This window comes from Helicoverpa zea, chromosome 11 (genome assembly GCF_022581195.2).
Source record: "Helicoverpa zea isolate HzStark_Cry1AcR chromosome 11, ilHelZeax1.1, whole genome shotgun sequence".
NCBI lineage: Eukaryota > Metazoa > Arthropoda > Insecta > Lepidoptera > Noctuidae > Helicoverpa > Helicoverpa zea.
This window is the reverse complement of record NC_061462.1, coordinates 5,606,073-5,633,328: the sequence shown is the minus strand read 5'-3', so window position 1 is coordinate 5,633,328 and position 27,256 is coordinate 5,606,073. Positions and strand designations below refer to the sequence as shown.

The following is a 27,256-nucleotide window of genomic DNA, read 5'->3' as shown; positions in this document are numbered from 1 at the left end:
ATCGTGCACTTTCGGAGTTCGTGCTCGTTTTGGCGGGACAGGAATCTTCTGGGTTCAGATGCTTCATTACTTTTAAATTATCATAATAGTGAAAATTAACTTTGAAGTTTTCAGCTTCATATCATCCTTTACAAATAGACAATCTCGTAACTATTTCTAATTAAAAGTGTTATAACCACATATTGGTTTCTATTATTTGCATTTAAAATTATAGTTATTGATCTAAATAACCATAAACTGCATCTGTTGTTTATGCTTGGCAACAGTGTACTTTATGAGCCTGACCAGTAAACTGCTATAATTGTTATTTATTGTGCTTCGTACACTCTAGTATAAATCTCAATCATAGTAGCTCCAACTTTAACATCAAACTCAGGCAATATTAATAAACGCAGACCCTCCTACAACTTACTGGTAAGGCCGTACTCGATAAACCGCTGGAGTGGATCGAAACTAGCTTATTTCTGCTTAATTAACTTCCATTCTTCGCGTTCCTAAGAGAAGTTTATAAGTAAACACTAAAAGTACCCATCAGGTCTTCAGGTCTCCGAAATAGATTGATGAGTCCGTTTGACGTCGTCATTAGGTTTGGTCTGACCCGGCGTTTTTCGTGCGGACCGCACGGCCCGGATAATTGGACTGAATGTTTTCGTTCGCTCAGTCTAATGACTGGCAGTTTTGTTTACCAACGGGACACGCTGGCTTTTATTGAGCCGTTTGCGTTTAGCCCCCGAACAATTGGTGACTGGTTTTATACTTTTTAAAGTTTCGAGTCCGAAAAATGCTTTGTTTCTTTTTGATGTTGGCGGGGATTCATTGAATCAGGCGCTGGTTTCAAACGCTATTGGATTATGAATTCTTTATTGTGGCACCGATACTTTTTTATTAAACTTTTATTTTTCATTACTTAGATATCATACCTATTCGTTTCCTACATATTTTTTTATGAATAGGTGCATTTCACCATTGTAGAAGAAGACGTTGTTAGGTAAACGTCAGACACGTATTTTATCAATATTCTTGCAGAAAACATATACATAAAGACCCTTTTTTGAAACTCACATTTCTATTTTATTACACTCAGATTTCAAAAACTCCCCTCTCCACTACGTGATAACCATACCAACCTCTATGCTCAGAACTACTTACTCAAAGACGAAACTCTCTCACTGATAGACACTGAGTGAATCGAAAATTCCTACAATATGTAGTAGCGGAAGTATGTAAAAAGGATCTCTTCTCGACTGTACCAATCTAAGTAATTGAGCGATACTAAAATATGTACGCGTCTATACTTACGTGTTTTTGCGTAGGGCCGCGCGGGTCTCGGTATCGATATATTTCGCTGTCCATCGATGCGTCACTTCGGCGAGACCGATAGATTGATCACCGCACTGAATGACGTCCTCGTTCCGGCCCACTGTGCCCAGGGTCCGGCCGCCATTTTATGTATAACATATTTATATTATACAAATGGGGATATTTTAATTTAATCCTGCCTGCTTATATGCTGTTTCAAACATTCAGTAAACAACGCTTTGGGAGATTTAATTGCAAGTATTTTGAGTAAAGATAAGTAGGCAATACGTATTCCAATAAAAGGGTTTCGAGCGATTTCTGTCGCGTTAGTGAATTAGCTTCCTTTGTGCCACATGAATACTGCAACAGTTTTTCTTCATTGAAACATAAATGTAAAAGCTTACTAACTTATTTACTCCCTGTTCCTTGAAGAGCTTTTTAATCTAATAATCTAGCTGCAATTACGGACTTGCTCTATTTTTTAACTCCGTGTTAGTTACAAAGCAATATCTAATAATTGATTTATCGACTAGACCTGCTTCTGTTTCGATACTTATCAAGTTTAACTTTTGTTTTCTGACTTGTACAATTATCCTAATGAATCCGACGCTGAATAAGTTTTTTTACAAACAGAATTTTGGCTGAAGAAATCGGTTTTATTTAAGATCAAGATAACGCGACGACTTACCTTCAGTTTGTTTTTGTTTTTATTCCGTCGTGACGCCCGCCTTCGCTATTCATCTGGATTTTAAGATTATTTCTGATGTTTATTGTTTGGTTTGTAAATTGCGAGTGACAAAAAGCCACGATCTCGTTTTGCCTACAAACAACGGAGACAAGCCGGTATACAACATTGAGCTATAAATGTCCGTTTAGCTACCTAACATTGGTTTTGTTTGAATGGCTTTTGTGAAAAATTTCTCGTCGACCGCTAACGTTTCGTATGACATAGTAAATCCCATTCTAGTGCAGAGGCGTCGCTTGCGGCAAAACTGTCAGGAGCGTTTTCAAAGAATTATTGTCGCATGACAGCATCGGCCGCGCTGGCGAATGTAACAAAATGCCGCAAATCACAATGGCCGCGTTTGTTTATCAGCGCTGCATGGGATTTATTGGTTACACTACAAACACTCGTGACTCTGTGCACTTTTGCCAATATTTATCGACTCCTTGCAAATGCGTTATGAGGAATGCAGCCCGTGGGCGAGGGCAGCATATCCCCGAATGTAAATGTAGTGCACTATTTCCATTCACATAAATAGAAAGGCAGATAGGATGGACGGTAGGACACTATCTCCTTTAGAATAAAGCTGCTAACATATTCAAAACCTTACTAAGGTAAAACTGCGCTGTACCTAAAATCTTGATAATATAGTCTTGTTTAGGAGTACTGTGCGTTAGCTTTGTTCTTCAAAATGTAAATTTGCAGCTGTAGAAAAAATATTTTCGTACAGCAATTTTATTTTAACCATCAGTTAAATTTTATTTAGCAGTAAGACAAATCCAATTGATTTTATTTTATTTTTTTTTTATTTTTATTTATTAGGTACAGAAACAGATAACAGGTTATAGGTACAAGAAATAGAAAATAATAAGAAAACACAATAGATAAACCTGAGACCCAATTATAACTGTACACAGCTTACACTATAAGCAATGCTACGTTCTACTTACATAAGTTATTAAAAATAAAGAAAGAAAATGAATTTTAATGAGACATCTAACATGGAAATTTTTGCTATTATTACTATGATTTAAGATTACACTTTGTTCAAATTCAGTAGAAAATATTTGAATGATTTAAATTTGCAATGGAATATATCAGTCTTTGAGCATATGGTGTTGTAATTTCTACACATTCTATGCAGTGGGCTGTTGTGAGATACATTGTTATTGCACGTAGGAACACTAAACAATTGTGGTATACGTACAGATCGTGTCGGTACTTTTATATTGAGGCTTTCTAGAAGGAGACTATCCATCGAACCATTTACAATTTTATGTAGGGTGTACAAGTCGCTATTCCATCTCCTACTTTCTAACGTTGCCAAAGAAAATTTACGAAGGCGATCGACATACTCCGGTATTTTACGCCTGAGTCCACACTTTACACTCAGAGCTCTAACAAATCGTCTCTGTACTGCCTCTATACGATCTATATGAGTGCCATAACTTGGAGACCATACAGGTGAACAATATTCAACAACAGATCTTACTAAAGAGCAGAATAAAACTATCATAGATTCGGTCTTTTTAAATGGTCGGGCTGTTCGAAGCACAAACGAAAGCATGCGGTTCGCTTTGCTACATATATAATCATAGTGAGCCCTAAACGATAGCTCGGAATCGAAGATCACTCCCAAGTCTCGGACCTCCGTGACTCTCTCAATGACCGTGTTGTTTATGGAGTAATCATATTTCAGTACATGTTTTTTCTTCTTGGTGAATGTAATGATCTGACACTTTTTAATATTCAAAGACATGAAATTTGTCTCGCACCATCTTACGATGGTTTCAATATCTTCTTGGAGAAGTTCACAGTCACTGTGGTTGGAAATTCGTCTAAATATTTTGATGTCATCAGCATAGGCTAAGCATTCACTTTTAATTTTGTATAGTAAATCATTAACGAAAATTAAGAACAAGAGAGGGCCAAGATTGGAACCCTGAGGAACGCCAGATGTTGCTAAATAAGGTACAGAGTCATAACCACTGAGTGTCACCAGCTGGGAGCGATTAAGTAAATAAGAAGTTAGCCATCTCAACAAATTTCCATGTATTCCAACATTATGCACCTTAGCAAGAAGAGCCAAGTGATCCACGCGATCAAAAGCTTTGGAGAAATCAGTATAAATCGAATCAACTTGTTTTTTCCGGTTAAAAGATTCACATATAAAGCTGGTATAATAGAGAAGATTCGAGTTGGTAGATCGTCCTGTGACAAATCCGTGTTGTTTAGCACTTATTAAGTGTTTGAAATGGTTGTAAATACATTTGTAAACGTAACTTTCAAGTATTTTTGCAAAACTGTTGAGAACACAGATAGGGCGGTAGTTCGACACATCTCCTTTATCTCCCGACTTGTATATCGGCGTAACTTTAGAGACCTTCCATAACTCGGGAAAGGTGCCTTCTTGCAACGATTTGTTAAAGATGATATGCAACGGAGTTACCAATGCAGTTGCACACATAGTTGATATCAAAGATCATTCAATTCAACGCGACATTCTAGAGTATAATATTAAGTCACGTTGTTGGTTGCTATCATCCTCCGGCCACAGCGCACATAAGCACGCCGGGGGCTGCCTATGACATTATTAAACTCAGGCGCATGTCTGCTCGAGTGACGCTAAAAAACTACGTGACCGCGTTGCACAATTGAAGTTTCCTCTGAAAAATCGTCTGCCCAAAATTCAGAGCGTATCCTGAACGAATAAAGAAAAAAATAGCTGCAGAGCCCGCGAGGGCCACTCGGCCGAGTGTCCCGAATAAATTATGTTGATGAAACTTTTAGTTTGAGTGTTATATCCCGCCCCGCCATTCGTTTTAATAATCATTAGATATGAATCCACAACTTTCGTGGTTGTTGACACGTTAACTAGCGTTATATAATAAGCCTTATTGCTGTTCTGTCATGTTTCCTATCTCCGTGTTTATAAAATTTGTACGCGATTGTAGTTTGTGTAAACTATTTTGTTTGAGCTTTTTGTTTAAACGAACTATTTGTGTTGAATGTTGTAGTAATGCATTATTGAACACAGCATTATCTATAAACGTTTCCATTTTAAAACTAGTCTAAAAGGTTTCCTTGTAAAGGAAAGGTCGAAGGATACTGGAAGAATTTTAATAAGTTTCCAACTTGTACAAGCGGGAACATGGATTTGGGGTCTATTAGGCGTTTAAGAGAGACTTGAACAATATTTTCACGTAATTTGGAGGCAATTTCAAACGAATTTTGGGTCAAAGCTTGTCATTTAAGATTCTGCGGTTTTCAAGTTATTGAGTAGATTTATTGAAGTGAAATAATATTCATTTTGACGAAGTTTACTTCATATAATCACGGGAATAAACATTATTATAATAGTGGTTTTGTAAGTATAGATACAACAAATTGAAAGAAGACTTTAAAAAAAACTTTCATTTAGTAAAAATCAAATCTTAAAATCCACATACTGGACAGTGACATTATCGTAAAGTGTAGCATTTCAGTGGCAGTTCGAATCAACGTATCGGACGAGATAACCGAACGGCCAGTAAACTTCACGTCGAATAAAATGATTAACTTTATACGACCTTTTCACGGTTATTAAGCGCCCATTGCCGGCGCTCCCCATAAAATGAAACTGGAGACACATTAAATCAAGTGCAACACGAAAAATGCATTAGCGGCCCGGATCGACCATTTGTCATTGTCCTGCAATATCTATCTCGTTGGGATAGGTCAATGGAATCTCTGGGTATTGAGTGAGCTCTAAAATACCCTCAAACTGTTCTCGTATGTAGATTGAATCGATTGTAGATTGATTCTTTTATAGCCGTCTGTTTAAAAGTTTTTGCACTGTTTTGTGTATGAGCCCAAAGAGTCTAAGGTTGTTGAACTATACCTGCAGTTTGAATTGTATTTAATGATGGATCAACAGCAAATTATAGTAATAGATTTTGACGATCAGTCTTACCAAAGGGTTGCCTAGATGACAAGTTTAAAGAGCTCAGTAGCCCAAGCACGAATATTTGCGAAAAGTTATTCGTATCGAAATCGAGTAACATTTGTATGAGAATTGTACAGCGCCCCTATCGGGCGTAAAAGGAAACAAAAAATGGCAGCACGAACATTGTTTTGACGTACGGTAACGTAAACTCTCGAAGGCTGGCTATCGAGTATGGTCGAAACATTATTCACTTGAAAAAAGTCGGTGAGAAAAGTTTCGAGAAGTGTAAAAATAAAGTTTTAACCGTGTTTATGTTTTGTTTAGAGTTAGTTTTGTGAATAGAAGTGTTTTAAAATTATTGTTAAGTTATTGGAACAATTAGTAATAGCTTCAATATACTTTAAAATGCAAAGACCGCCACTGTATGAACGTAGTACCGCATATTATTTTTTAGCTTCAAATTTACTAGAAAATTATGGATATCAATCACGAGAAACAAGGTACCTAAGTAATTAAATCATATTTTATTTATTTGCGTAGATACCTATAGAATTAATGTGTTTGAAAAAAAAAATGTTATTTATATGTTTATTTTTAATCATTGTAGAGCAAAACTTAGGAATAGAATTAACCCACTGGACACAAATGAAACCGAATTTAAAAATATAGAATATAGAAATAGCATTGCACTTAAAATACTTCACACTAAAGTTTATGCCACTCAAACTTATTAAAACTGTTTACTCACGCTTCCATGAATTCAACCATCATTTCATATTGCGTGCGTCTGACTGGTTCTCATAATTATTTATTATATTGAAAGCACTTAATTATTTGTAGCAAAAAAAAAACCAGAAATAATTTTGTTGTGGATGTGTAGCAAAACATAAACAAATTTGGCGCCCTTACGCGCGTCGGATGTCAAGTGGGTGCGTTCGGTACCCGTCATTTTTAAAAAATAAAATCTCCGTAACTATGTTATATTGCTAAAGATAATGCCATTTTATAATGTCTAATAATTAACTTTGGGTCTCTTTTTTATATTACATTCAGGTTTTATTATAATTTAATAATAATAAAACGTTTAATCAAAGGTAAAAAAAATATTAACAACTAGAGTTAGTTTTCGAACGCACCATTCATTCAACAATCGTTCATTTTGCTCACTATTTCGCGTCCCTATTTACATTTGCATGACGTCACATTAGAATTCGAATCGAGTGTTCGATAGTGCTTCGAATGTGGTTCGTGCTGCCTACTATCGACAGACTCCGTTTTCGAATCGAGGCCTCGATACATTGTCGATACGAATACGTTAGATATTCGTGCTTGGCCTACAGGTATAATTGGGAAAAGTACATATCAATACCAATTATTTTAGTTAACATATTCAAACAGAGTCAAAATTAACAAAAAGTTTTAATTTTTATCCGTCTACTATTTTACTTGCTTCATTAGCTCAGTGCAGACCTTTGAAGTGAGTATTTGCATGCAAATAGTTATGGCCTTACTACAAAAACTTTAACAACTGTTTTACACTTGTCTAAAAAAAATGTGGCTCCAAAATGAACCATATGTCAACGTCATAATTTGTCATTTTTTTAGACAAGTCTTAAACTGACGTTAAAAAGTTTTTGTAGTAAGACGGTCAAAGTTTAAAATCAACACATTCAAAAAGGGTTTCATAAGGACATTTATTTCAATATTATATTTCATAAATTACACATTTATTGTCAAAGTCAACGTAACGTTAGCACAAGATTCCAAGATAGGTTTAAAACAATATGAATATCGATCAATCGAAATGTTCCTAACGATTTAATTAGTTGCTTACAATGTAACTTATTCTAGTCAGTTAATATTTTAATCGATTATTACATATTATTAGATTTTACATAAAATCTGGCTATTATTACTGATATTTAATCATAGTTCCTATTGAATCAATACGTCTTTATTTGGTTTTGTTTAGTAATATCCGACAATACAACATATTTTACAGGTAGTAGAACCATTCTGTCTAAAGAACCCTTTATATTCATCAATCATAGTATGCTACATAAAAAATAAAACAAAAAAACTGAAAATTAAGCTAAACTATTCGGTAACGTATTTACATGAAAATGTTCAGGTTGTAAATAAACAGTAATATAAACCTCTGCAATGTACATGTAGTTACAGGGATCCTATTTAATTCCGTACTCAAAGTTATTTCGCGAAGCAATTATTATTAATAGTTACGGAATTTAAATTAAACATTACCTGATTGCAGTACAAATTGGGTAAATAGATACTTTTGGTCAGATGTTCAGAATGGTATGCTTGGTCTATGATACCTAGATATAGTTCAGCTGGAAGTGAAAGAAGTGAAAGTCGAAATGTTAATAGGGCCATTTCTATAAATCTGTACAATCAATGGCACGCACCTACTGCTCAATTATTAAGCATAATTTATTCAGAACCATGATGAAATAAATCCAAGATTTTCGTCTTTTAATTTTCATCATTTGTCAATTTTAAATAAACTACGCTTATAAATGAGTACAATCTAGAATGAATGTATATATCGCAGTACGGTAAGTAGTAGCGCATACAACTGTGGTGGTAGGTGTTGTGTAAGGAAGTACTGGTGCGCGTGAGACGCTGCGGGACGCGCGCGGTGGGAGGGGGCGTTGCGCGCGCGCTGCCATGCTGCGCCCGACACCATCGGCTCTTCGGCTCCGAAGCCGTTCATGCTTAGTTCTAGTCCTGTGGAAATTCAATTGTTTTAGAGGGTTGAAGTACCTATGAGTTTTCGATGATGAAGAATGGCCGAGAGGCGTTTGAAGTAGATTGATTGTAATCACAAGGTCAGGTATGGTGGTGTCTGAGTAGAAGTTCAAAATCTCAAGTTACACAATTTATATATGAGACTTTTGTGATTCCAATACTGCGTATTTGATTCTAGCACAAGTTGAATTCACTTTAAGATTGGAATTTTCTGATATCACGAGTACATTTCAAAGGCTATCGTGTCGCGTTAAATCTCAGACGCGAGTTCATTTGCAAATATACGAGTTAGTTCAGTATATTGAATTCGTTGGCTACATTACCGAACTAACTAGCACTATGTGTGAGCGGAAGCTACACGAACTAAGACGTATAATGATATTGGCCACTTACTATGCAAACTGACTTGGCTCTCCATCTTTCCGAGCGCATTGACAGAGGCGCACACATAAGTTCCGTAGTCGGCTGGCGCCAGAGACTTTATCGTCAAGTTTATCCACAGCGAGTACTCGTTCATTATAGTTTCTGATACACGGAGCTTCGGGTTCTCGGTCAATTTGTCGCTTAATAGCGCTGCGGAACGAAGGGTCTGTTAGCAAGTGAACTTGCAGTGTAAGATGTAGCAAGTGTAGTATTTTGAATTGAAAGTTGAGTTTGTGCATTTTAAATTAAGAATCTTTTTGTGTAGCTCAATTTTGTATAAAAAATTGTTTCTTGGCATATTGTTAAAAAATGATACATCAAATTTTCATGTGAGTAGGAAGTTTATTGTTGGAAAGTTAAATGTTACGTAAAAACATGTAACAAAAGTGTTTCCTTCAAAGCTAGGAAAAGGAAAACATTTTCCACGTGTCCTTCTAATTTTACAGGTGGGTGTATAAAGTGATCCTGATCTCTTCATCTTTGTCTTTAAGTCTTTGTTCCTTTTAGTAGAAACCGTTTTCTGTATTACGGACTGAGAAAAAAGACGGGATAATACCTTGATCGCAGAAAGTGCGTTTTGACGCGGCACTTTCTACGGATTATTATTATTACTTAGCGATATTCTTTTAAAAGCTACACCTAAATAAATGTTAAGGTTTTTGTGTTGTGAAAAAAATAAAGACGATAAATAAGTTAAAAGGTGGTTTAAAAATGGAATAATTACAGTTACCGTCTTCCCGGTACCAGGAGTTCATAGCTTTGGGGGAGGCCTCGATGAAGCATTGGAGTTCCACGTCACTGCCGAGCGGGGCTCCTACTAGTTGATTGGTCACTTTCACTTGTGGTATGACTGTTGAATAAAAATGTTATTTTAGTGGTTTGATGAACCTCATCAACTTTACAAGTGATTGTATGTTCTACATATTCTTTATATATGTTTTAAGCTGAATATGAAATAGTACTAGTTATCGATAAAAACTAACATGTTTATAAAAGTCAAATAGACCCATACGTTGACGTTCTCAATCGAAAAACGTTGAATACACTTTTCATCACAAACATAATGAGTGCAAAAACTGGTATCAACATAACGATGTAAACAAAAACTCCATTCAAAATTTAATTAGATGAAAAACTCAGTTTTATACTCGTTATACTTAAACCGTATAAAAAGACCATAGAATAAAGTTCAGTGAGAGCGATTAAGTTTTTATTAGGTACGTTTCCAGAGAAAATTGGTTTTTCGACTACTTTTGTTTTAAACACACATAGAATGCTTACTCGTCAATAGAAAAAAATATATTTCATTCGTTCAACGTGTGCCAGATAAATAAGCTTTTAGTTCAATTTAGTAGTCGTGAATACTGAGCTAAAGAAACGTTGAAAAGGTTAAACAGTTCCATTAGAAATGTTTATTGAAATGTATTCTTTTAACGAAATGCAAAATAAAAGTTATGTATCTTTCACTTAGGTTTTTTGTTACGTAAATGATATATGTCTATATGTCTACGTATTTCATAGTTAATTTATTTTCTGTCAGATATCTTTATTGTTTGATGCGATAAAACACCTAGACATTTTCGAATATTTGTATGTACTAAAATAGACTGTCTTAAAAGTTCAATAAATTCCCATTAAAGGCATAATACATGTCTTATTTTAACGATTTCACACATTGAATACATACGAATACATGTCTGTTTGGAAGTTTTCTGAGACTACGTAACATCTGAGATTGGGACAATATTGTGTATGTATTTTTAGAATTCACACTGTGGTAAGTAAAGGCTAAGTGTAAAGTGAAACATTTGGATGGAATAACAACTTCGGTAGAACTTTGCGCCTAAGTTTGTTGCCCCTCCTCTCAATGTCACGAAATCGAACGGGCGAATCTTTTGACATTCATAAAGAGTACTTCATGTACCCATTTAAAAGAAAAGGAAAACTTCTGAAAACACAGTACGTTCTAAAAATTGTTGACTGTTGTTGGGCAGCTTTCGAATTTCGAACGAAAACAAGAGCCAATCGGACATTATCGAAAGGCGATCAAAATGTCGAGAGCTCGGCACACGCATTCAATTGCTCTTTTGTAAAACACCATTGTAAGGCTTTTGCTCCAGCACAATTACTTTTCCTCGTGTATTTTAAGCAACTTACAAATATTTGGGACCTTTTCTAGAGTGAGATAAGAAAAGGTGCTACGGTAAGTATGTGTAGGAAAGTTAGCAAAACTTTAATAAGATTGGCTACCTAGAATGTTCTGGTGATACTTAGACCAAATTCTATTCAAGTATTTTTACTACAAGTTCTAATGAAGGAAAACAAATTGAAGTATGGTAACTTACAATGTACTTCGACGTGATATCGTCGGCTGATGGTGGGCGGGATCCCATTGCTTGCGATGCAGTAGTAGGCTCCCATATCTGTTCGCTGGACGTGCGCTAACTCCAGGGTCTCGCCTTTGTGACTGTCCACCACTGAAACAGAACCATTATCAGCACCTACTTATACCACAATATTGAATTTTAATAAATCTCTTTAACTTTCAACTATGTGAAACGGACGCCAACTCGACCATAGAACCTTTTAGTTAAATTATCCTTTTTAGTACGTTTATGTGTAAAGGGGTTATAATGTTATGGGTTAGCTCACCGCTTAAAGCGTTCTCGCGCCAAGCCGAGCCAGAAAAATAACCGGCTAATGCATTTTATACATTTATCTCATTTCCACGTAAAAACGAGAAAAGCGTAGCTAAGTAGGACGCTTTAAAATCCTTTTTATTTCAGCTTCAGCTAACAAATTCAGTATCTTGCAGTGAATTATAGAATCGTAATCAATGCAAAAGGTGAAAACACACCAACAAAAATAAACCACACATGGGAATATTTTATGCGCTAAAAGGCTTTTAGGATTGTGATTGGGATCAACAGAGGAACTCACTTACACGGATTTATTTTAAGACATTGAAGGGGATCATTGCATGTATTTGCAAAATGGAGTGTTGTTGTATTTATACGTGTGTAGGAAACTACTGTTTAGACGTAACTTAACATTTGTTGTTTTTGTTTTTTTTCCAGTTTTGCCTTTTTTTCAAATATTCTAATTGTTAGAATAAAACTGTGTTTATTCTGAAAGAAAAGGATTATCTATTTTTATTTAGCTGGCTTTCATAGCTGGTATCTACAGGGCGCTGCAAATTAACACGCTGTAGAGGAATCTGTTGGGTTCGCTAGTACACGGTATACATTATTTATTTAATTAAGTAACTATAACAAAGCTAACCTAAGTTTCTTTGTTTTGAAAGTTAATATAGTAATAAGAGTATTATAATAATCTATTCAAAATTAAATAAATCATTGTTAGCGTAGATAAGGAATAGAAGAAACATGAAAATGTAAAATCCAGTTTATTGATATTTTTGGACAGAAATGGTAGAATTTCATTTAGATGCTAGAATTTCTACGAATCAAAGCGAGTATGGGGTAAAACAATTTTTGAATAAAAACAAAATTCTCTTTAACCCACGATACCGTGATGAAAGGCGAACTATGCAAACCTTTGATGATGAGCCTACCATGACATGCTCGTGAAAAAATGAAGGAGATTTTTTTTCACATCGCTTTTGGACAGTAATTAGCCACTTTTAGCTAGCCTGGGATACGCTCGAAAAGGAAATGTTTATTTCGTGTTTTCTTTATTAACTTTGGACGAACATCACGGATTATGACATGTTCCGCGCAGACTTAGGCTAACTTAATATTGTGACAGCAAAATAAATTTCCACATGACTTTTTAATAAACGAATAAATTACCCGGAAAAGAAGCGAAGCTCACTTTACCGGAGTATTTAAAGTAATCTGAGTGTTATTTGTATGTGGTGTTTTCTTAACTTTATTATCTCGAAATTCAGAGTCGTTCGAGCGCGAAAAAAATATTCCGACGTTACTAGAGACGAGATGAAGCGTCGACGTGGAGTGCGGCATTTTCTCGTTTCACGGAAATATCGTCCATTCTGAAATCACTTTTGAGTATAAAATCTTTTATTATGCGAACACGGTTCATTTAACGCGGCATTAAGTGAATTTGTCGAACATCGTATTTTAAAAATGAACGGGTAAAAGAGCTGTAAAATATGGACGCAGGGGGGAGGGGAGGGGGGAATTACAAGTCGGAGCCGAGGTATTGTGCTTCAGTTCCTTTTAGCGATGTTTGCCGATGATTTATTAAACCTCTGTTTACTGCGGGAACTACAACGTGCGAGCCCACCTGACCTTATTTGCAGGCAAGCATCGCCTGCTAATATCAACTCCACACTACGGATCTATAAAACATACAGTTAATTGGAGGTATTAATATACCAACAAGCTGCATTTCAATACCATAAAACAAACTAAATAATAATTAATATTTGAACAGTGAAGAGCATTTCACAGAAAAGCTATTCTTTTAAAGCAAAATTTCACAAAACGAATAATAAATAAACAGTGCAGTTTTAATGAACAGACCGATTAACTTCGAATGGCTTAATATAACGGCTCTTACACACGAGCGTTAGTTGAAATTCAACTGCACAACATTTTGTTTTCATTGAGAACGTTAGCTAAACTGTTTCAGAAACAATTTTGCTATTCGCGGTAGACCGACAAGTCAGTGTAATTAAGAGATTGTACAGTAAAAGCGGACAGTAACGAACTGTGCGTTATGTCGGACGTGACACGAGGGGGGTGAAGGGAGGGGGTTGAATTAGTCGCAGTCGATGCGTGAAACCGGACATTAGCGCGCACCACGGTATTAATGACGACCGGCCATTCATTAGGCACACATCATCATTAGGAGCTTGAAAAATATGTACCAACATAATTATAGTACGTTGGGTTCGAATATGCGATGATATTCGGTAATTTTCGCCAGTATTCGGGCTCTATTTTATACCACGAGTGTCATCTATGAAATTCTGTTGTGTAGAATTGGACACTAATATTCGTATAACTCGGCTTGTCGCAGTCACATGTTTCGCATAGATTCCTGACTCACAGTGCTTTGTTTTGTTTGCCTTTGTTTGTTTGCAGTTTTCGCTAGAATGTTTTAAAGGACTATTATTGTAGGAGCAGAATATTTCGTATATTGTCATTTGGTTAGTTTTATAGTCATTGCATTCTATTATCGTATCTTAACAACGCTGCAGATCTCAAGACATAAATATTTTATATTAAAATTTCACCCTAGTAATCTATGGATACTACTTAAATTATGAAGCTGAACAATTCGACCTCGATGGCGCAATGGTCACCATGCCGGACTGCCTACTTGAGGTCCCGGGTTCGATTCCCGGTTCGGTCGACATTTGTGTGATGAGCATGCTTGTTGGCCGTGGTTTGGATGTTCCAATATGTATTTATTAATATTTATATGTGTATGTGTAGCTATGTGTAGTTTATCAGTTGTGTTAGCACCCATAACACAAGTTAATTAATAACTTACCATGGGGCTAGCCGACGGTGTGTGAAAAGGTGTCCCGACTTTATATATATTATATATTCGTCCATTTGCGACGACAGTGTGAGATCTCACAAAATCGCAGTTTGTTTGATCAAATTAGTTTATTTGATCGTATGCGCTTATCGCGAGAAGTGCTGATCTATTGATCTGAGAACAATTGTCGTGGTATATAGCCTATTTCTCGCGAAAGTTAAGAGAAACATTTTTATCCAGGTGCGCGGAAGAGTTGCCACGGGATGCGAGCGAGACCGCTGGCGGAAGCCAGTTGTTTGTTGTTGGTGAATAAAGGTAAGCCGTGTTCACACGATGCGTTCAAAATAAAGTAGGTATGTATAGCACAGTAACGTATAAAATCAGTTCTGATTCATATCTTAAATTGAATCAGTAATAACCAAACAGAATGATTGAATAAATCCCTGAAGTTTAAACTGAAATATTTATTGAAAGCTGTTACCATTATTATTTTAAAATACGAAATGGTTTTATATCGTAATATTTTCGATGGCATTGATATCTTAAGTGTTATTGCAATTGAAGTTGTTTTCATTGAATTCAAGTACTAGTTTTATTGCAATCCATTTTAATCGTCTTTTGTTCATAACTGTCCCATAATTTGTAAGTAAAACGATTAGATTAATTTATTTACATAAACGTTTTGATAGCGGTTGCTGATAACGTTAAAGTATTAGTATGTAGGTATAAAATTTTAGTTTTTTTGCTTCTCAAGTAATGAAAACCAGCTATAATCCTATAATATTATACTAATACTATACTAAATTCTATATTAACCAGCTAAAATCCAAATTGTTTAGTACGAATATTGTTGTTGTGTTCGTAGCCGGCTACGTATGCTACGAGATTGCGTTTCTGCTACGGCGGAGCAAGCAAACAGTTATTTGATAACCCAAGGACTAATAAAATTGTATTTTACAATTTGTATATCAATTAATTCATGCAATGTATTCTTAAGTTTTGTTGTATGAGTTGGTACAAACTAAATAATGAATATTTTCCTTAAAGTATTAAAAATATTATGATATTTAGAGAAGACAATATAATAATATAGTACATAGTAATACAGTGTACATTCAATGTAATTTCAATTACGGGAAATATTCAATGGCATATTTTTCTATTTCCTAGCTACAACTTTTAATCTAGATTTTTAAAAACTTTGTAGCATTATGTCCGTCTCGTTGAAATTCATCTGCAAGTGACGTTTTAATCCGAAAAAGGAGGCCGCCTCTGTCGACTATAAAATTCCGAACGTGACCGAAATAAAAATGTTATATTAACTCAATCCTGTAATTTTCATAAAAATCAGACAGCAAGATAATGCAAAACGTCTATTTTTATTTCAATTTCTATTCTAGACACAGTTAAAAATCCTTTCAGACTTTTGAATATTTGAAGCAATTCGGTCGTTTTGTATTTACGGTAAAACAAACAAACATGTTTAATATAAATGTACAAAATAAATACCCTGAATATTTTTCTGGAAGTAAAACAGTGCATTTTATCGTTACTCAATTTTACTGCTCTCAAGTGTAAGGTAAGAAATCCCAGATACTCCAATAATCATGAGTCCAATAAAGTGACAGAATCCTCCATTATAACTGCCACTTCATTAGAAAAGTCCCAACAAAAAAGTAATTAAAACGTTTTGTTGGACATCAAATAAAGCACAATAACGTCACTGTACCTTGCTTACAAATATTCATTAATGCTATTTATTGTTTTGTAAAAACTTTAACATTTATTACGATTTAAATGCTAGCATACAAACCTATTTCATCAAATAAATCGTCATTATTTTAGGTCATGTACGATTAATATATGTCAAACCATGTTGGTTGATTTTTTAAATTATAGGAAGGATCATAGGGATATACGAAGTAACTTGACGTATGTATATTTTTACTCTCACAGCGAGCTTGGCAAAAAAAAGTCTTATTAACCTCGTTAACCAGTCTCACCAGGGGGTATGTCAGCGTTGCCTAGCAACTAAGTTGTGTTGATTAGATCGACAGTCACGTGTTAGGTATACTGGAAGCCATAAATTGAATAATGACGTCAGCGTAATTATTTATTTGGTTAAAACAAAACATGATGGGATAAGACAGTCTCTATTACATGAATTCCTGGTCATTACTGAGATATATAAAATCAAATACACATAACATTATTGCTGGTGCAAAGATAAAAACTTATATTTCTATATTCCATCTTATACTTCGTACCCCGATTATAATAATTATTAAGAGAGCCGCTATGATAGTTAATCGCGTAGATTGGACAGATTTATTTGTAAGACGTTAACGCGAGTAATTTTCGGTACGAGTAATTAAGATGTCTGCAAGATTTTATTCACGAAGGCTGAAATTAATGTGGTGGTAATATTGAAATAATTAAGAACTTAGTAATAGGTACAATTTGAATGTTATCTTTGGCTGTCTGATATTTAGCAAAGTCATACCTTTTTATGCAATATTTTCAATTAACTTTGTTCGTAATTATAAAGAGTTTTTTTTTTATTGTGAAATCGATGATAAACCAAAACATTTTTTTAAGTTTTATTATTTTATGGCACAAAATAAGGTTTGCGGGAAACGCGACTGATTATTTTAATTAATTAACAACTACAACGTTTCAGAATTCATAAACACTTGTTCATTGCTCGATATCCTATTAACGGATCCAATCTTACTTAATGTGAAATAAATGATTTTATGGTATAAATAGCCTATCGATAAAACTTTGGTTGATTTTATATCACCTAAGTCTATCGTGGTCTCTTTACCTAGAAGAAGAAACCAAAGCAAAAGAGACGCAAAAAAGGTAATTTTTATTCTCATCCCGTTTTATTGCTAATTTTTATTTTTCGTCCCCCCATATCAAATATCGTCAGGTTTCATAAAAACACTTAAGTATTACGGCCGAAGATATCCGATAGCGTTTACCCTCCTATGATATTAGCATGAAATGTCTATGAACATTTTACCCTTGACCAGAAATGAAAATTGAATGGGCGCGTACTTATCACGGATGAGATCGTGTGTATGTAGAGGTAGATTCTTGGATTAATAAATTGTTTTACAAGATAACTCGGCTTCCGTATGTAGTGGCTTTTACCTGTGAGCAGAAGATAACTGAATTATGTGTTACAAATACTTTAATTACCTCTATAGAAGTTCAAGTCAAAGAAGAAGAAATATTCGAAGCTATGATTGTATGTTTTTGTTTATATTTCGGCATATTTTGTTCTTCAATTACTCACTTTATGCACTTCATCCTCCGAGCCTTTTTCCCAATCATGTTGGGGTCGGCTTCCAGTCTAACCGGATTCAGCTGAGTACCAGTGCTTTACAAGAAGCGACTGCCTATCTGACCTCCTCAACCCAGTTACCCGGGCAACCCGATACCCCTTGGTTAGACTGGTGTCAGACTTACTGGCTTCTGACTACCCGTAACGACTGCCAAGGATGTTCAATGACAGCCGGGACCTACAGTTTAACGTGCCATCCGAAACACAGCCAATGGTGTCTAAGATATACTTAGAAAGTACATACAGACTTAGAAAAGTTGCATTGGTACTTGCCTGATCTGGGATCGAACCCGCGCCCTCATACTTGAGAGATTGGTCCTTTACCCACTAGGCCACCACGACTTTTATCACTCACTTTATGCACTTATAAAGTGATAAATAGTTATTGCTGATTTCCTGACTTTGCCGATTAGGCGTCTCATCCATCATCATCCTCCGAGCCTTTTTCCCAATCATGTTGGGGTCGGCTTCCAATCTAACCGGATTCAGCTGAGTACCAGTGCTTTACAAGAAGCGACTGCCTATCTGACCTCCTCAACCTAGTTACCGGGGTAACCCGATACCCCTTGGTTAGACTGGTGTCAGACTTGTTCAATGACAGCCGGGACCTACAGTTTAACGTGCCATCCGAAACACAGTCAATGGTGTCTAAGATATACTTAGAAAGAACATACAATCTTAGAAAAGTTACATTGGTACTTGCCTGACCTGGGATCGAACCCGCGCCCTCATACTTGAGAGGTTGGTCCTTTACCCACTAGGCCATCACGACTTTTGCCGATTAGGCGTCTGTTTATTTTAAATGATATAGGTATTTATTGCTTGGTACAGAGTTCTAGTTAAACCACAAAGGACAAACTATCCCGGACTGCTCATATTTAGTAGATTCCAGCAAACTGAACTAGGTCGCCGGTCCATTTCGTTGGAGTATACTCTCCATATCAACAACGGATCTCGGTACTCGGTAAAACTTGATTAATTTAATAACAAACTAAAATAATATCGTACCTAGTCCAATAATTAGCTTATTCTGCGTTAGTGTAGTATACGTATCGTCGAAAACTTTAGAACATGTTAAATTCTAATTAGCTTCAAGAGCGTGTAGTGAAATAGTAACTAGCACAAATAAACAAAGAGAATTGAATCTGCAAACAAATATTCATTCATTTCAGTCATTTATCTATTCAATAACAATTTTAATTGTGTAGAATTACATAATATGCACATAAAAATTACAATATTATATGGTTTTATTTATTATTTTTCCTGGTATTTCTTCACCTCTATAGACTTACACTATATATAAATAAAAAAGGAAACATTAAAACTGGATATGTAGATATAAAAAAATAACAATTTTTAATATTATTTGAATTTTTTGACGTATGAGGTTCTCTAATAAGTGGATGACAGGCCGTACGCATAATAATCGGGCCGGTTCATAGAATAGGGGATCAAGAATACCTTTGACACAAAGGTAGATAATTCTTGCTACATTGTTTAACTCATTATGGAAACAAGGTATGTACCTACATAGTTTGTGCCGTAGCAAAATGTTTTCGGTGTGGTTTTGCGCAAATTTGGGTAGGTACAGTTTTCAGAAACATATTCTTATTTAGCTGGGTACAGTTGGTCAGGTATTCAGAAAGTTAAATGAATATAATTCTTGTCTGGAATTTTGCCCTGTCCTCGGATTTGTTAATCAGACCTTTTTTTAAAAAATTACACCGACTGAAAAAAAAAGTTTAACGGTTATAAAATCAACTAAAATGATCATATAGAGGATAATTCTAAACTACATTGATAAATATTTTGGTGACAGTAAACCGTTTTTGGCAGAGTGCCGATTTTCGGTCTTAAAAGTGTTTAAAGCTGCTATGTTTTTAAACGGTTTTATTATTAAACGGTTTTATTTAGCTTACCCCGTTTGTTTTATTTATTCATTCTTGGGTCAAATTTAGTAATTCAAATTTCACCCTCTTCCTGTCAACCGATTAATCTGAAATTTTGTATACACCTTTAATTCCGATGACAATACAATATAGTAATATCAATAACATTGTAAATCCAATATGGCCGCCGGCACAAAATGGCGGATAACGTAGATTTTATCAATCCCATCAATATGGGTATCAAATGAAAGGGCTCAACAAGCAGAATACAATATACTATAAAAAATTGAAATCCAAGATGGCGGCCGCTACAAAATGGCGGATAACGTAGGTTTTATCAATCCCATCAATATGGGTATCAAATGAAAGTTCTCAACCAGTAGAATACAATGTACTATATAAAATTAAAATCCAAGATGGCGGCCTCTACAAAATGGCGGATAACTTAGGTTTTATAAATCCCATCAACATGGGTATCAAATGAAAGGACTCAACAAGTAGAATACAATTTACTATAAAAAATGAAATCCAAGATGGCGGCCGCTACAAAATGGCGGATAACGTAGGTTTTATCAATCCCATCAATATGGGTATCAAATGAAAGTTCTCAACCAGTAGAATACAATGTACTATATAAAATTAAAATCCAAGATGGCGGCCTCTACAAAATGGCGGATAACTTAAGTTTTATAAATCCCATCAACATGGGTATCAAATGAAAGGTCTCAACAAGTAGAATACAATTTACTATGCAAAATTGAAATCTAAGATGGCGGATAACGTAGGTTTTATCAATCCCATCAATATGGGTATCAAATGAAAGGGCTCAACAAACAGAATACAATATACTATAAAAAATTAAATCCAAGATGGCGGCCGCTATAAAATGGCGGATAACGTAGGTTTTATCAATCCCATCAACATGGGTATCAAATGAAAGGTCTCAACAAGTAGAATACAATTTACTATGCAAAATTGAAATCTAAGATGGCCGCCGCTACCAAATGGCTGATAACAATTTTTTATCAATCCCACCAATACGGGTATCAAATAAAAGGGCTTCACAAGTAGAAAACTGTCAGTAACTCCAGCGGGGCCCAACAGGGCCAAGGCCTGCCTGGGCTGCGAGATTGTTCGAAAGAGTTACCGCGGCCCTGGTACATAAAAGGCCTACGACGGAACAAAACGGTTTCTAGTCAAGAGTCTGACACTCCCTCACCGCTGCTGACCCACAGCAGGAGAGGTCATGTGATGATTTTTGGGGTTGTTAAAAAAAAAGTATCTGGAAGGGCTATGTATTGAGGAATTAGATTGTAATAAATTGTCAGGTAAGAGACCGTGTAATAATGATACACTAAATGAATTAGATAGAATGAGGAATATTCGGTACGCATTTTCATTAAATACTAAAAACTAGAAAATAAAAAATCGGTAAAAAAACTTTTAAGTTAAACGGTTTTATCTTATGTGCACTGAAAACTAGAAAATAAAAAAATAGTTACTTACCTGTCAACCTACGTAGGTGGTCCCGGTCATATTAAACTAAAATAAAAACGTGGGGCCCCTGTGAAATCCTACCTATGGCAAAGCATATCTTTATACTTTGGTAGATCATGAGCTCGGCGTTCGCCGGTGAAGCTGCTACGGCTGATTATTGATTGTCAAAATCTCCAGTTACGATTATAGTAAGTCGATGCAATCCACACCTATTATACCTCTAGAAGAAAGTACTACAGCAATAGTTAATGGGCCCCACGTTTTTATTTTAGTTTAATATGACCGGGACCACCTACGTAGGTTGACAGGTAAGTAACTATTTTTTTATTTTCTAGTTTTCAGTGCACATAAGATAAAACCGTTTAACTTAAAAGTTTTTTTACCGATTTTTTTTTTAGATAAGTTAAATAAATGACAACTGGGGAATGAGCATTAATTGTAAGATAAACACCATCGCATGACTACAAGTCGAGAAGGACTTTTTAATTACCTTAAGACTTTTATTTGTATGTCTGAAGATTAGTTGACTATTGAGATATTTTAATAGGTGCTGAGAAATCTTCTCCCTTCTCAACTTCTGAAGTCTCCCTCGTTTTGATTTGAACAGAAATCTGATGCATTAAGTTTCACTTTCAATATGGATACCCATTTTTCAATAAAACTGGTTGCGTGTTATTATCCTATTACTTTCTCTTTAATAGATATTAAAAGCACTTTTCTCAAAAGTACCTTTATGTACAAAAAGGATTTTGAAGTAACCTTTTCTATCCATCTAAGTACAGTAAAAGGCGGATAGAAATCTAAACGTATCCCCGCCAGATGCAATAGTAGTGCTCGAAGCCAAAAGAGATTAAAGTGACAACTTAAAGCGTTTCCCGAATAACCGTTCGGCTGAACCAGGGACAGACTATTAATACTTAAGGATCCTGTAATCCTGTGAATTATTGCATTAGTCTCTTCACGGAGCTTTGACTTGAAACTTTAAAAGTATTTTATTTTATGAAATTTTCAAGTAGAAGTTGAGTATTCTTTTGACGTGCATGTATAAAACATCCGCCCCGGTAACCAGACCTTACGCATAAAATAAATGATTGTTGGAAATCTGAGCGGGCCGCGATGTATCTTCGATGTTATCGGGGGCTCTCACTCGGCCCTGGTTATGACATTATTAAACTACACCGTACGGATCCCTTGACGCTAAAAAATACGTGACCGCTTTACACAATTTTTCCACGTTGAAAAATAACCTTCCACAAATTTAAGACCGGCACTGACAGGCGCGAATAAATTATGTTAATGAACACTTTGGAAGCGCATTCGTTGATTCGGCCGATTGGGCAGGGGCTTTTTCTTTCATTTACATAATAACCGGGGAGGCAAGGCGCTGCGGTCGCATGCAACCGTAACCGATAGTTACTTGCATTACTCGGCAACTTGCTCAAACTAAAACTAAAAACTGTCTTGTAATGGGGTTAATGTCTGCCTTCATAAAACAGAAAGGAAACGTCTCAACTGACAAAACTCCGCTGCAAAACATTATCATTAAAACTTTAACTCATGATCATCATGTATACAATGATTGTGTTGGTTTGCGTTGATCTACCGCGTAATCAAATTAATTTAGTTCGTTATGCCCACAGCTACTTGTTGAATCAAGTTAAGGCGAGTTTCGTGTATACTACGAAGTTAATTAAGACATCCAACAGTTCATTTGCTTTCATAAAGGAAATAAAATGAAGAAAAAAATAGAAGTTTATTTAAGTCCGTTGCACGATAACGTGTTTGTGGGGCGCTAGTGCGATTATTTTGCATGAACTAAGTCCCCTAAATGCAACTTACACGCTAAATCCATTAGGCTTATGTTCGCATTGTAGTCGGCGCGTACACTGCGGAAAAAATAACAGTTTATTTACTAAGTTAACGCGTTCTATGAAATGAAACTGTATATGGAACCCCATAACCGATTTATAAGCGTTTTCATAACGCTCACGACGCATCCTATTACATTATACGTGCCTTATAAATTTAACTACGGATATGAGGTCGTTTCTGTAGAATAAAGTGAATACTTTCCACTTAACGTCTTTTTGAAGTTTTATTGCGGTTCTATGTAAGCGTAATTCTATTATTATTGCGTTATCTAGAAATGTTTAGTACTCTTATTAGACAGTCGCAATAAAACGTCGTTGAATCAGCCAAGCGTAACCAACTAACGCGTACATATCAATAGCAAAACAATATACGATACAGTTGCTCGAAGGAATCCGCTCAATTTAACGATTCGCAGACGCGAGCACCAAACTTCTGAGATTACATTCAGTAAACCTCGCTCCAAATCCGATATACACAGAATAAGGAACTAATTTACGAAGTCCTAAGGCGACATGATTAAACGTTGTAACATCATGTTAATACGATGACATTCCTAGTACTAGCATATATTAAACACATCGCCATGATTGGCGCAGCTATTATACCCACATTATTACATTCCTGACACGTTCGCCGTACGCTTTTATCAAATAAATGTGTACGATACATTCGTAATGTCACGTGATTCATCCAATTTGGGCTTGACAGGGCTTTGGTTTGACTCAGCTATTTTAGTCGCAAATTCAGCGTGAATCTTTCAACCCTTCCGACCTTTATGTAGGTAGGAATTCGATAGGATTTGCGAAAATATGTTTTGATATAAGTTGTAACAGAAAGATAATGTTATTTGTTATGTGTAGCTTTATTGGTGGTTTTCGGCATGGCGTCCCTTTGTAGCCAATGAGGCGGATAGAGGTCTGATTAACATCGATCTGATGTACATTTGTAGTGGTTACGGTTTTATAGTGGTAACAAATTGAGTTTATACGTTAAATACAGGGCTCGTGGTACCGAAGACCACAGTGATTTAGAGTGGTTGCAGTGTTAGACAGTTTCCCCTATAAGTATATTTTCTGTTATAATTTGATGTGCAACACAAGCAGCTGTAGGTTACGCTAAAGTTTGTATGTACCCAGCTTGTACTCATACAGACTATTGAAGCCCATTACACTTGGTTCTAGTGTATCTACATTTCATATCTGTTCTTAATTAAATATTTTTTTTATATGAAATCAAATATCATCAATCTTGTTAGAAATCCATTATCTACGTAAATGTATTTACGGCAAATTGAATCTGCTTATCACGTTGCAACTGATAAGGTGCAGCCACAAGGTCGATTGAAGCTAATACTAAGCATGGTTAAGTGCCGTAGGCTTGTCGGATTAACTAATAACAGGCTGGCCGCGGTCACGTTGGCAAACGCAGCTGTGTTGCTTCCATTGCCAGTGCGTTATTTGTCTAAATGAGCCAGTATCAGATTTAACACGTAATGCTCACGTAATTGTGGGGTAGGTTTTAGATTATAAGGTTTTATTGCTTTGTTTAGATCAACGCTAATGCTGTTGTTGAAATCTACGAGTGTGTCGTTGTGAGTGTGAGGGAAGTCTTTAGCTAGTATGACCATGTTTCGTCTTACTGCATACAAACAGGGAGCAGTACCTCTCCGGAATAACAAGCATACGTTATATTCAGCTTATGTATTGCCATATTAATTAAGTAAAATATCGGTAAAATTACCAAATATTTATCATAATTGACTGTTCATATTTCCAATATACACGAGTAAAGCAAACAAACGAAATCATACAAACAGTCGCCCGGCGGACAAGTGGCCACTTAATAGTTTCAAACTCCTGCGTCAAATTACTATGCAAAATTAAAAATTGTATAAAATATTTTGAAAGTCAACTGTGTAGGGTTGAAGCGGATATTTCAGTTAATTCGTAAACTTCATACTACTTTGCTCGCTGGCACCGAGTTAAGACGATAATTAAAACACTTTACCCAACTTTTAGTACTGAATTTCTAAAGTACGGCAATCAAGTTAATGGTTCAATCAAAGATCAAAACAACCCTATCACAATAAATATATATTTCCATCCGTTTGTTTGGAAACAGATGCTGTGGATTGCTTGGATATTGTTTTAAATATTTTTGTTTAGTTGATCGAAATTGTATCTGGAATATTGTTGATACAAATACGTTACTCCATTAACTTTGACGAAGATTAATGTAAGTTTTGTGTATTTATGTAGATGTACGCTACGCTATAATTATCTTCCTTTTGGTTCCGACGTCCAACAAAATGTCTATATGGTTCTTTAGAAGGAAATAGTAGCTGACATGTTAAGGATTAAGTCAGTCGGACAAGGAAACACCATTCATCCCATCCGCTTACTAATGAGCGTTACTTTCTTTCTATCCTAACAACTAGGAAAAAGGTTAAGATAAAAACATAACTACATAAAACTCCCAATTTATTTACTTAGCTTTCTTTTATTTATTTGTTCGAAGAATATGTGGTCAATGGCACTTGATTTTGGGTGGGAGCAATTTAGTCGAATTTTGCCCCGGCTCGAATTATGGCCACGAATACCTACAGGATGAAACAGTGGCGCCTAATTAATACGATTAATCTTGTTTTTCTTCCTTACTATATTGTATCGTTTAGTAATGTATGAAGATGGTTTAGACTAAATTAATATCAATCTTGAACATGAATATTATGAATAAAACGTACTTAGCATGGCATAAAATATCAGTTTGATAAGGATTAATATTGTACCTCTAGGTATACCTATTAGTATAGTAACTGTTCGGGTTTGTTTCTCAGTGAGTCATTCATCGTATAAAAAAACAATTATTTGCAAAGGCATATTGCTACTACCGCATAAAATACTATGCCACCTGAAATTTCTAATTTTACGTCATAGAATAAAACTTTTTGGACCGGGTAGAATAAAATGCCTGTAAGTCGAGCTAGCCTAAAAGCTTCTAATTTCAAGTGTTGTTCCCGACAATTATTTGCTTTGCCGTCACAAAAAAAATAACCCAACAGCTATAATTTTAGTCTAACAACTGCATACTGCTATGGAACTGGAAACTATCAGTTTGCACCCTTTGTGATCAATTTCACTCACACATGCACATGAGCATACACATTTATAACGTTGTGTGAGTAAATATCATTGACACAAAGCGCACGTGTTATGTAACACTGCGTCAGTACGTTTTTAATATAAATTTAACGCTCCGCCAGCACTAGTTATACGCCAACCCATTATTACTGCAACCACTATTCTCTATTTGTACTTGGTGAAGCTTACAACGCCGGTCAAGCCAAGGGATGTGACATCCAGACGTTGTATCGATATTTAAAATTGAAATTAAAATTAAACGTTGCGGTTTTCTGTGGGAAATTTCTCCATTATGGCTCGGGATTGGAACCGTGCCCGGTAAATAGCGATAAGCTCGCCCAATATCAGATTGGGACTGACCTAATACTGTATTGGCAACCGTGTATTTACGGGTCTGTCTCCTTTGGGGATTATCTTCTAAACTGTTGTCGAATTATCTCATTTAAAAGTGACAATTCCATTTGTTTGCAAATGTGCGCAATAAAACGCAAAAGAAATAAAGACTATCAATTTCAAAAGTACTTTTTTAGATTGGAAAAATAATCTAGTAGAAATTGGGTTCGTACAAAACACCTGAAAATAGAATGATCTTAATACTATCAGTATAATGTAAACGAAATCGGCTCACAATAACGCTTCATTTAACAAAATTAATTAATTAATGGGACCAAGTATTACGATGAAACTTCGAAAACCTAATTAAATGGAAAGGTCATCTGTCTGGAAAAAACCGTGTCTATAGCTTCAAGAGGCTTAAGCCTTGATAATGAATTTGCATTGATTAGAAAATCACTGGAATCACTGCTTGTGTAAGATAAATCAGTATATGAGTACCAAAATCGACATAAAAGAGCTTCGCTTTGTTTAAACAGCGGTGACGTTTTGACTTCA

General features: G+C 35.5%; 1 protein-coding gene across 2 annotated transcripts in view; it reads right to left on the bottom strand.

Moving 5' to 3' along the window:
• Positions 1–7,623: 7,623 nt before the first annotated feature.
• The window catches only part of LOC124634582 (lachesin-like), an 88,253-nt gene continuing 68,620 nt past the window's right edge, over positions 7,624–27,256 (bottom strand). Inside the window, exons 6-9 of one of the 2 annotated variants that reach the window (XM_047170204.1) lie at positions 11,486–11,617; positions 9,865–9,990; positions 9,111–9,290; positions 7,624–8,696 (exon numbers count right to left, since the gene is read on the bottom strand). In XM_047170204.1, the coding sequence (XP_047026160.1) occupies positions 8,497–8,696; positions 9,111–9,290; positions 9,865–9,990; positions 11,486–11,617 (638 nt within the window). In that variant the 3' untranslated portion in view covers positions 7,624–8,496. The remainder of the gene's footprint in view (positions 8,697–9,110; positions 9,291–9,864; positions 9,991–11,485; positions 11,618–27,256) is intronic. The other variant, XM_047170205.1, reaches the window with a different exon arrangement.